General features: G+C 44.5%; 1 protein-coding gene across 6 annotated transcripts in view; it reads right to left on the bottom strand.

Moving 5' to 3' along the window:
• PDE11A (phosphodiesterase 11A) overlaps positions 1–12,707 on the bottom strand; it is a 155,276-nt gene extending 142,569 nt beyond the window's left edge. For all 6 annotated transcript variants that reach the window (XR_014157889.1, XM_081867570.1, XM_081867575.1 and 3 more), the window contains exon 1: positions 11,786–12,707. Coding sequence is in view for 5 of the 6 variants with exons in the window: in XM_081867570.1 (XP_081723696.1) it covers positions 11,786–12,622 (837 nt within the window). In the remaining variant the exon portion in view is untranslated. The remainder of the gene's footprint in view (positions 1–11,785) is intronic.

Here is a 12,707-nt window from a genome sequence, read left to right as displayed (position 1 = left end):
AACGGCCTCGGTCCTGTATACCTGAAGGAGCGTCTCCACCCCCATCGTTCAGCCCGGACACTGAGATCCAGCGCCGAGGGCCTTCTGGCGGTTCCCTCATTGCGAGAAGTGAGGTTACAGGGAACCAGACAGAGGGCCTTCTCGGTAGTGGCGCCCGCCCTGTGGAACGCCCTCCCATCAGATGTCAAAGAGATAAAGAATTACCTGACGTTCAGAAGACATCTTAAGGCAGCCCTGTTCAGGGATGTTTTTTATATGTAATGCTGTATTGTTTTTAATACCGATTGGGAGCCGCCCAGAGTGGCTGGGGAAACTCAGCCAGATGGGCGGGGTATAAATAATAAATAATAATAATAATAATTATTAATAATAATAATAATAATAATAATAATAATAATAATAATAATAATAATTTTATTAATAATTTTATTAATAGATTATGTTATTTATTTTTATTTTATTTATTTTATTTTATTAATAATTATTTTATTATTATTATTTTAAGCCACTACCTGTGTGAGTGGCAATGATGGCAGGCTCTTCCTTTCCTCTTCCCACCCTCACACTTTCCTGCGTTTAAAATTAAAAGTCATAGTTGTATGAACTCCAAAACACCACTGATTTAGCTTTAAAGGTAGAAAGGGGTGCAGGAAGAGAAACAGAAGCTCCCAGAAACCACTCAACATCTTTTTAAAAGTTTAATCCACCATGGATTGAAACACCCATTGACTTCACCCTTTGTCAAGATCCCATTCCAGATTGAGACAACTGTGAATCGGGCAGGTCACTTTGAAATGTAATTAAATGTCCAAGATAAAAAACAACAACAGCAGCCCACCGAAGTTTACAAATGAAGAGTGGGTAAAAGCCGCTGGTGTCGCTCTGGTAAGCACTCCCACCCAATGGACAAAGCACCAAGACCCCCAACATCCTTCCAGAAATAACACAAAACTGAAGGCTAATTTGTCACCTTTAGGCAGCGGTGGCAAACTGGGGCAGCCATTTTGGTTCAGGTCCAAAACGAGCCCATTATTAAGAAAGGTCGCTTGGCTCTCTGATATGCTAGTTTTCTGCTTACAGAGGGATTGTTATGTGAGGAATGGGATCTTGCACCTGTAGCTTGTTGACACCATCTTGGACTGCCACTATACTGAGCTAACATTGTCACTTAAGGCCCAGGTGGCCTTGGTGGCAAGGAGTGCCTATTACAAGTTCTGCCTGGTTCACTCATTGCGGCCACTTTGAGACAAGGACAACTTGGCCCTGGTACTCCATGCTCTAATAACTTCCAGATTTGCTCTTTGCAATGTACTCTTATGCAGGGCTGTCCTAAGAAGACAACACAGAAGCAAAATGCAGAAGCCAGATTACAGGCTGGGGTTTGCTTATAAAACCTTGCTTTGTCACGGTATTCTAAACTCTTGTTCAAAAACAGCTACATTGGCTGCCAATTTGTTTCCAGGTCCAATTCAAGGTGCTCACAATACCATTTAAATGACCTAGGTCCCAAATATCTGAAAGACTGCCTCCTTCTCTATAGACTCAGGTATTAAGATCGGGAGAGGGGGGGCTCTTGGTAGTTCTGCCACCCTCTGAAGTTCAGAAAGGGCATTCTTTCCCACAGATATGAGTCTTGCATCTTTGCTATTATGCTGAACACTCATCTCTGTGTGTTTTGGGGATTCACCACACTCCTGTGACTGTAAATGGTTTCAACTGTTCTTAATTTACGAATTTGAAATTGCTATAACCCGTCCTGGAACCTACTAGTGAAAGACAGGTTATAAATTTAATAAAATAACAAAATTATAACAGCAGCAGCAGCAGCAAATTAAAGGCAGCGATCAGGTCCAACCGTGTGTGTCTTTCACCTGGCTTTAAAAGAGATGTTTATTCAAGTGACTGATGTTTAATGGCCAGTCTTATCACAGAGCACAGCTGCCAGAATGGTGATAAAAAGCAGCAGAGCCGTATCCATTGCCTGGGCTATGTGCAGCCAAACTAATTATATATAATACAGTTTCACTCTGAAACTAGATAAATTGCTGTCGCTTTTAGTAAGCATCAGCAACTAGCAGACCTCAGGGCCAAATCTAACCCAGTTGAAGCTAGACTACCGTTAGCCAGCCCTGGGAAGGAGGGGGGAGGGTACAGAATGCTGGGAGCTGTTGAAATAGGACTTCATGCCAGACACATCCGAAGGCAAATGTTGCAAGGTCCCATTAGCGGAAAATCAATTAAGTGGGTGCAATTTAGTTAATGGGTATTATATCCCAATATACTTCTGTATGGTATTGTTAACCACATAGCCATGACAGACAGACATTGTGTGTGTGTATGTTTGTGTGTGTGTTAATTCTGTAATGAAAATAAAAACAGTGGTAACTTGGGTTACAGACGCTTCAGGTTACAGACTCTGCTAACCCAGAAATAGTACCTTGGGTTAAGATCTTTGCTTCAGGATGAGAACAGAAATCATGCAGCAGCGGGAGGTCCCATTAGCTAAAGTGGTATCTCAGGTTAAGAACAGTTTCAGGTTAAGAACGGACCTCCAGAACGAATTCAGTTCTTAACCTGAGGTACCACTGTAAATATTTTTTTAAAAAAATAAATAAATAAGGGCAATGCAATCTGGAAAGAACAGGTAGATGTGCACACACACACACTCACACTCACAAATAAGCACTTCTTCCCCCTTTGCCTTTCCACTAGCAATTACACCCCACTAAAGGAACTTCTCCAGGAAGAAAAACTATGTGAGGAGGGAGTTTTGCTACACATTTTGATACTAAATGTGTAGTTTGGCCCTTAGTAACTATCAATATGCGCCAAATGCCTGGAAATAGTGAGCGACTGTTCTAAGACATGTGCCCAAGTTCAGCTAATGGTGCTAGTCTAGGAACAGACATGTCCCAAATTGGTATAGGCAAACTGTGCTGTAAGTGCTGTCTTCCAGTCTAATCCAGCAGCTCAGACTGTGTGTCTGAAGCTCTGTAAAATAAAATGCAGTAATGTCATCAACTATCTGGGAGCTGGATTTCCCCTCTCTCTGCCAAATTATTGGTAGGTAGGGTTCTAACTTATTTTACAGGGCTATGTATGCCTACGGTTAGTTCTGAGCCAAAATATGTTGCTTCCAGGAAGTTCCGAGCTCTGCTGTCTTTTTATAAATTAACACTTTGGTGATCTAGAATCAAGTGTTCTCTATAGCGGCACAAAATAATTGATTTTCTGCAGTTATAGGCACAGTTCAGGACCTTGCTTTGACTAAGCACTGAGTGTTTTCTACATGCCTTTACATCAGTGGAATTTCAAGTCACTCATATGTCACCAGGGACACAATCCAATTCAAAGTGAATCAATAGTAAAGCCTTTCATTGATTTCAATGAGTCCAGGTTCCAAGGAAGGAAAGCAGATGGCTGCCAGGGGTGGGAGGGCGAACAGCGACAAATACACCCAATATTCTGTGAAAAATTGAATCTTAAATATGAATACTTTGCCTTATTATGTCTCTGTTCCAAGACATATATTTTTAAAGTAAATGACTAGCATTTACTTATTTAAAGCAATGTCTACAAAAGAAGCACCCTCCTTCTTGAGAATCTGAATTTCTAGTTTCAATGTGACTATTCTCTCCTGCAATGTAAATAGGCCCAAATATCCCTTTCTCTCACATTTGTTGTTCTAAAAGAACACTCACAAAAACATTTTCACTTCAAGGCTGATCAGTCACCTACGTTCACCATTAAAAGCACTGTAAAAAAATTCCCACAACTGCTATTAATTTTTAAGTAGCATATTGTGAACATTAACAATTATCCGATAGGGAACTTCTGTTGCTCACTTATATTTGCTCAGTATCACACAGCCCTTTTATCCTTTGCACACAATTAATATAAGCAATAGTTTCTCTTGTTTAAATAATATGAAATTGTCACACATCTGCTAGAGACAATAATATAATTGGAGGGTGACTGAAAACCTGCTTTTTAACTAATAGAAAGCCAACCTTTAATTATCACTTACATTTTTTATTATTATTTTACTTTACACATGGAGTGAAGTAGAATTCAAGACCTTGCCAACAACAAAAAACAAATGAACAATTTTGAGGCACGAATGAAGTTATTATTGATTTGTCTGAATCACGCCATTTCTGCTCCAGAAAACAGAAAAACTGGTGAAGATGGTTCGGAAACTTCAGCTGCTGCAGAATTCAGCTGTCAGGTTGCTCACCAGGGCAAGACGGTTTGAGCACCGATCCTGGCCCAAAAGCACTGGCTGCCAATTAGTTTCTGGGCCCAGTTCAAAGTGCTGTTTTTGACTTATAAAGCCTTAAAAAGCTCAGGAACACAATACCTCAAGGAGCGCCTCTCTCCAGATGGACCTAACCCGGACCATGAGATCATCATCTGAGGCCCTTCTATTATGTGCCTCCTCCACAAGAGGCCTGGAAGGTGGAAACACAGAAACAGGCATTTTCTGCAGTAGCTCCCTATTTGTGGAACGGTCTCCCTGGGGAAGTTCAGCCGACACCTTCATTATATATCTTTCAAATCAATTGGGGCTTCTAAAAAAGGAGCCAAAATATTGTTGCTAGTTGGGTAAGCAAAGTATGGGTTTTGCATCAACTCTTCTTCCCTCCCCAGAAAACCAGGCAGGGGTTTAATCTCTTTTGGCAGTTTTGTGTATCAGTGCCTCTCCCTCCCACCCACCCCCCCCCCACACCCAAATGAGCTATTGGGGAGGTTCCCAGCCTTGCTTCTTAACATATAGGGTAGCATTTGCGGCTTCTATTTCAACTTCTCCTTGGCCGAAAACTCATACCTCTCACAAAGGCATTATTCTCCTACCAGGAAGTAAAGCTTTCCTCCAGGAATTCTTTATTCACGTCTGCCTAGCTAAGCTGCAAAACTGGCTGGGTGCTTTGCCAGACTTTTACATTTGTCAACAATGTTTTCTATTGTATTTTAAACAGTGACCGTATACAAAAAATAACAAGAACACAGCAAGAGGGAAGAGCAAACCCCCTTTGTATCCTGCTTGTTTGCTTTTTGCAGGCTGTGTATTTGTGATAAAAAGGAGATTTGTGATACATGCCAGCGAAGGGAGCATTTGCTGGGTTCACACAGCCAAGGGTATTGCAGTATTCTTGTGACTGGTAGGTTGCTGTTGGCAGGTTTCGTTGTGTGTGTCACGAGTGGGGGTTGTATCCAACTAGGTTCTACTCAAGAGAAGTTCCATTGGATTAAATGTCCTCAAGCAAGTCATTCTCCTGCCCACCTAGCAGTTCGAAAGCACGTCAAGTGCAAGTAGATAAATAGGTACCACACCGGCGGAAAGGTAAACAGCGTTTCCATGCGCTGCTCTGGTCCGCCAGAAGCGGCTTAGTCATGCTGATCACATGACCTGGAAGCTGTCTGCGAACAAACGCTGGCTCCCTCGGCCTACACAGCAAGATGAGTGTGCAACCCCAGAGTCATCCGTGACTGGACCTAACTGTCAGGGGTACCTTTACCTTGAAGTAAGTCATGTCTAACAGTTTCAATTGGTCTACTCTCAATAGGCCTAGCACTGGCTATAGTCCATTAAAATTAGCGTAATAAATAATAAATGGAAATAAATGGAGTAAAATTGATAGAAACAATTTCACCAAAATAAAGAGAAACTCAGACCCAGGCAGAGTTAGAAACTAAGATATACAAGCTAGGCGCCAAATGGCTCCTTAAACAAGGTTAAAGTCACCAAAACGAAATGCCTAGCTGCTATCTTTGGGGCCAGATGCTTCAAGTCATGTTTTTCAATACCACTTTTTGGTTCCTTGAAAGTCATTCCGATTGTGAAGATAAAAGATAACTGGTAGAATTCTACGGGATGTGTGTGAAAACGGTCAAGAGCCAAGGATCCCCAGGCACGCACCTCCAGATGGTAGAGACGTCAGCTGCTATAATGGCACCTCAGCATCTTCACTTGGTTGCACATGACCGATAGCCAGGTACAAAATGTGCCTGGCAAATTGGACCCAGGATCTTGCAGAGTAAGTATTCAGAGTTATGCCATCAAAAACAAACACCTTGTTTGTTCGCCACTCTTCATCCACCTTGTGCTTCTTTAAAGAAGTTGTAAATGATAACCGAGAGGAGAAACAACGTAATTTATACAGTTAATAAAGTTTGCTCTGCTGTGGCAGCTTCTGCTCTCAACACTGGATCTTCACATGCTTTTTCTTGCCACCCAAGAGAAACCAGATGGAGGAAGAGGAAAGGACGGGGGGTGGAGAGCTGTAGGTCCTTTCCCCATCCTTTGGACCCCGTGGGAAACTCAACAAACCTGTTGTACCTGGAACTAGGTGTAGAGAGTGCGGCTGAATGGGACACAGCTGTGGGCAGCCTGAGAAAGTACCATCCACCTTGGGCCTGCCATAAAAAAACAAGTCTAAAGTGAGAAACTAGGGTGACATCTGCTCTTTCCAGGAACTCTTCTTGTTGTGAGAATTTTGCAGGTGAGCAGAGAGTTTGTGGGATCCTAGGTGGAAAAACTGAGACTGATGGTGTTTGTTAGAAGGAAAATGAATTGGTATTGAGATAGATAGATAAAACTTTGTATTAATGTAACTTATTAATATGTAACCACATGTTTGTAATATTTTTATTTAAGTTGTCTGTGGTTGCTTCAGTTTTCTGTGCATTTTGAGATTTTTAAAAATATATTAAGCGGTATAGAAATTAAATAATCAATCATCCTTCTCCTTACTTATTATGCCTTGTGCGGCATTATGCTGGTGCACCATGCGCTTCACAGAGCCTTGAGCTTAATGTTATCCATCAATGTGGCAGGCAGATGCCGTCAAGGATGTATGAAGAATGGAGAAAGGGACATTGTAATGCTGGGCTGAAAATCAATAACTGGCTCTCAAGGGAAGTAGCATGTGCAACACTGTTTGAAGCGTGTGTTTACCTCACGGGGGGGTATTACTATGTGTTCAAGACTAACTGCTTTTTTTCCAAGGATTTCAGAGAAAAACAATGAAGAACAGGACTGGAAGAACTGGAATAGCTTGCCTAGGAAAAGGATTTATCTGAAATAACAAAGATATTTGAAAGAGCATTCAAGTTGTCAAAGCAAAAGGCCTCTGATCCCCTGCATTCTGTGGGATTCACTACACCTGTGCCATCAAAAGAGCACGTCTCAAAAGGAGAAACAAAAGGTACTTCCGGTTACAGACGCTTCGGGTTACAAACTCCGCTAACCAGGAAGTGGTTGCTCCAGGTTAAGAACTTTGCCCCAGGATAAGAACGGCGCAGCGGCAGCAGAAGGCCCCATTAGCAAAAGCATGCTTCAGGTTAAGAACTGTTTCAGGTTAAGAACGGACCTCTGGAACGAATTAAGTTCTTAACCCAAGGTACCACTGAATTGTGCTCATCCCTGCATAAAAGGGCCGTGGGTGCGGTAAAGAGGGTTAAAGCAGCCCGCAGGGCAAGAGGGGATATGATGCTGTAGAAACAAAGGAATGGCTGCTACTGCCAGGAACCTGGTTGTTTCCACAAGTGGCAGGATTCAGCCCTGAACAACAAGAAGTTACCATTACAAAGAAGGCAACTTGAGACTGGGCTAACTTGGAAGTTTGGGGCCTCAAGCTTGTTTGACTTTAGAAATTAAGCATTACTGTTTTTACGACTTGTCCAAGACTCCTCTTTGTATCCCAGGACTGGGGCTCACAAATGGGCACTCAAGAGGGCTGGCACTGTGAAGTTTATGCAAACTTCATCCCTGTGCTTTTGAGAGACATGGGCAGTGTAGGTGCCAAGTCAGCAGCCAATTTACTATTGGTCACTTTGGGAGTGGGGACTCCTCACTGATAGGAGGCGGCGGCACTGGAGGCAAATCAACAAAATCTGGGGACTCAAGGTTGAGAAAGCCTGGTCTAGAGAGTGGAGAGCTGGATGGAGGGAAAGGATGTAGACACTCCTAGCCAGATACCTCCTGTTGTGGATTTGCCTCCAGTGCTGCCTCCTCCTATCAGTGAGCAGATGGGACTACAACTCCCATCATTTGTAGCCATCATAGCCAGCACGGATTATGGGAGTTGTAGTTCAGGAACATCTGGGGACCCACGGTTAGAAAAGGCTGCTCTAGACTGTTGGCCCCCTCCTTGGGCTTAGAAACTTCTTAGGGGGTCCCAATTTCACCTTCCTTCCCCCATCCCACTAGGAGCCTCCCCAGGCATGTGCAGCTCCAACTGTCCAGCCACCTCCCATTTCTCCACTGGATCAGACCATCGCCTCTGGGACATCTCCACGGGACTCATGACAACAGTAAGGAGAGCTATTGGAATCCAACAACCCAGAAAAATATCAACAGAAATCTGATGCACTTTGTATGCAGGAGAGTGAAGAAAACAAAACTTCAGAATGTTGGCTGGATGGAATCGGTGGTTGTTGAGAAAGCAATAGAAGTGGGCATTGTGTCAAGGGTCTCTGTGATTGTGTATGTCTGGCCCCTTCCCCTATTGGGATATTAAACCCCCCCCCCAGCTTTTCAATACACCTGAACCCTCAGTCTGAAAATGTTTTTTCACCCCTGCCTTTAAGTCTGATGAATCCTTTGTGAGAGATGAGTTTTGCTTTAGTTCTGGAAATAGAGGAGGGAAATCTTCAATCGTCTGGCTCAGACTCCGTACCAGTGACCCAGCTACACTAGAAGATGCGCCAATACCTAAGGGCTGTACTTGCAAAGAATGAATATGATACTGAACAGATTTAATGAATATTGCATCTCGCCCCAGTTCTTAGTCCTGAGTATTTCACAGGCCATCTGTTCTCTCTGTGTCCAAATGAAATGTCTTGCAGGGGAGGGTGTGTGTGTCCCCCCCCCCCAGATTTTTTACAATGAACATGTCTAAAACTCAATACATAAACAAAAGAGTTTACTTTTATATCACTTCCCCCAAATCAATTCATTTTATCTAGCAGCGATAACTTACACCATATCAGTGATTTCACAGGGTAACAAGGTACCAAATAAATTGCAACTATCCTGTGCTTTTTTTGGTTAAAAAAAAAAAGAGGTGCAGGGACATGGATGCCAACACAAAATAGCTGCCATGGGCAGAAAAAAGAGGCGACAATACTCCATGACATGGAGTACCTTCATTAAAAATACGTAGCACCTCTGCAACTATCCTTATAGATTTGTATCTAAAATAAGGCACATTGTATGAGGATTGAAGATTTTACCTTATGATTCACTTAAACTATTTGCTAGAGAAAGTTAAAGAATTGCTTACAAGAAGTAAGCAAACTTAGAATTCATGCCTTCCAAGAACAGGCCACTTTATGGATTACTAACTTCTAAACAGCAAGCAGCAGAGCACAGGACTAAACAGAAAGCTCTCAAATTGCAGTGGGGAAAGTATAGAATTCCCAAAGGATCTCTACTGAGACTCGGTTTTTTATTTATCAATGATCTGGAGGCAGAGAGGACATAAAATTTCTGGGTCAAATTGTTCAGAATGGTGGTGAGAGCTCAAGTAGACTGTGGAGAGCTTAAAAGGATCTGTAAATAGTGGGTGAAGGGGGAGATTGGAAATACGCAATTGTGCAAAAAATATATGCTAAAGGTTACGAACTTAAGGAGGCTAACGAAATACTTGGGGTAAGTCATGGTGCAAAGATAGCTGAGTGAAAACAAACTCAGAGAAAAAGGAAAATTATTAGGCAAGCTGTTGAGAATGAAACAGCTAGTGCTTGTTACACCTTTATAAATCTATGATGGAAGATAATACAAACCTCTGGTTGCCTCCATCTCAAGATAGGATAGAAAAGCCAGTCAAAATTATTGAGGGGTGGGAGCTATTTCCTATGAGGAAAAGACAAAGCAAGCAGAGGGGTTTTTTGTTTAGGCACGGAGAAAGACGACAAAAGGGGAATATGGCTGATGTATAAAATCCTTTGCACAACATATAATTCATTTATGGATCTCACTACCACAAAAACATGGCAATGGCTACTGGCCTAGGGGTTATTTATTGAACTGTTGTGAGATTTGTCCATTTTACCTAAGATATGTCCAGAGCACACTACAAACTGCAACTCAAGTCCCAGTATGTTGAATGAGCCATTCTAAACAGTAACCACTTTATATCACACTCTTAAAGTGTGTTTAAAATAAAGAATTATGGCAACACCAATTATGGCCACATACACAAGATCACACTTTTACTCCAATTAATTAATCTGAAATAACTACTATCACCAGGCTCCCAAGTGTCAATCACTAAAGAGCTACTTTTTTATGTTCCATACACAGTATTAAGACAACCAAGTGCAAAATATATACATACTGTGTGAGTTGCACATGTATATATTGAAGGGACATGTATAAGTTTTAATTGACATGCTCCCATGTATACACCCTGTATACTTTCAGGTATGAGCTTCAGTATAAAACTTAAGAAATGACCCTAACATGGATCAAATGTCCAATAAGAGAAGAGTCATAGAATACATGTAGCCGAGTGCTTTTTTTCAGCCTGGGTGAATTCATGCTAACCTGAATTATTTATAACAAAACCAAACTATGGCTTGATCTACACCACTACAAAGTCCATTTGTGTAAAACAATCACGGCATACAAAATTGTGACCTGGACAAAGTAGAGGACAAATCTCAGGTACTCATCCATCTAAGAACCTGATGGTGCTTCCTAAGAATTTGATGAGGGGCACACTAAGAATTTGGTTCAAATAAGATTCTGGAATTAAAAAGTATTTTGCCAGCTCAGGCAACGAATGGTGTGTTTACCTGCTACAACTGTGTCCTGTCCTTCCTCTGAGATCATCAGAGACGTATTTTAGGATGCAACCTATACCCACCACTTCTCTGGAAGTAAACCTCATGAAACTCAGTGAGACTTACTTCTGAGCAGGCATGTCTAGGATTGAACTCTCAAGTCTCCCAACAACTCTGCCAAATTAAGCAAGGCAAGTGAGGACAAGGGACTTTTTCAAGGCCATCCAGTGACCTTTGATTTTACAGATAACTGTACTACACAGAGAGAATATTTAATACTGAAGCACAAGAAACAGTTAATGAGTGGAGAAGGAACAATGTGCCATCCATGGCATTGACGGCCATGCTAACCACTAAAAACCTTACAATTCACCCTACCCAACCCCTTGCCACCTAATAAATGTGTGGAGAGAAGCCAAGCCCACACTTGCTTGAAGTCCATTCCAGAGACCACTCAGTACAACAACACTGAGCTTAAACAAGTACAGTAACTGCAATGCACAGCTGAATACTTGTGTGGCATTTTTAAAAGGAACTTACACATGACCCCCCCCCCATATGAATCCTCTAAGCCAGAGGTGAGGAACCCCTACCTGCCCCCCCCCCCATGATGCTGGGCTCCTCCTACCTCCAACAGACCACCATCACAGATGATTATCGATGCTGCCCAACAATATTTGGGTTCCCCACCTCTGCCCTGGCTTTGGAGAGCACGCAAAGGTCTTGAATGGTCCTCTTCCCATGCTGCTGAAACTAGCATTTATCAAGTTGGTTCCGCGTATGCGTGTGCACAATATACCTGAGTGTTTCCCCAATCAGATTTACAGCTTGATGCTGTGCACTGGTGCATTCGTTCCCGTTTCACTACTACGACAGCGAGAGCTCGCCTTTGCACGGCTGCTGTAGCATAAGCCGCCTGGGGTGCAGAAAGGCGAGCAGCAGAACCAGGAGCCCCCCCCCCCCGAAGCGCGCGCCCCGAGAGCCCCTTCCCTACCTGGTAGGCGTCGGGGATGTTGACGGTCTCTCCGTGCTCGGCCACGTAGCCGATGATCCCTTTGCCCCAGGGCACCTGCACCTCGTTGGCGTTCTCGGTGCTGTAGCAAGGCAGCAGCGGGGTGCCGGCGTGCACGTCGAAGACCTTGGAGACGAGGCTCTTCTTGCCGCCGCCGCCGCCGGCGCCGCCGCCTTCGACCAGGAAGAGCGAGCCGCGGTCGGCGTCCACCATGAGGCACACGAAGATGAGGATCTTGTAGCTGAGGGCGCCCAGGTCCAGGTCGTTGGAGATGTCCTTGACCAGCTCCAGGAAGAACTGCCGCTCGTTGTGCTCCTTGAGGTGGCGCTTGTAGTCCAGGGCGGTGGGCGGGTATTGCGGGAGGTTCACCCGCGACTCCAGCAGCGCGCTCAGGATGTGCGCCGTCGTGGGCGGCAGCGAGCTGGCTTTCCTCAGCAGGGCCCTTCTCCGCGCGCTGCTCAGCGGCTCCTGCGCCCGCGCGTGGACGTGCTCGTCGTAAGTCAGGTTCACGTGGATGGCCTTGGAGCGCGCGAAACTGCGCCGAAGCTCCTTCTGCGAGGCTCGCCGCTGCAGGCCGCCGGCCGCCGTCTCCGGAGGGGCCACGGGGCCGCCGCCGCCGCCGCCCTTCGCCAAAGGGGAGCCGGGGCCGCCCAGCGCCGTCGGGGCGCCGTTGCTGCTGGGGCCCGGCCGCTCCTCCGCCTCGGGAGCCGCTTGGGCGAGGAGGGAGCTCCTCCTCTTCAGCCACTTCTCCACCAGCTCCGGGTGCCTGTCCAGGAAACTTTCCACCGCCGCGAAGTCCAAGCCGGCGGGGGCCGACATGGCGGCCTCGTCACCTCGAAGGCGCACCGCCGCCACTGCGCGCCAAACTTCGCCGTCCTCCTTACTTCATGCTGAAAAGCGGAAG

This window comes from Podarcis erhardii (genome assembly GCF_964252035.2).
Source record: "Podarcis erhardii genome assembly, chromosome: 1".
Classification (NCBI taxonomy): Eukaryota; Metazoa; Chordata; class Lepidosauria; order Squamata; family Lacertidae; genus Podarcis; species Podarcis erhardii.
This window is presented reverse-complemented; position numbering and strand designations above follow the sequence as displayed.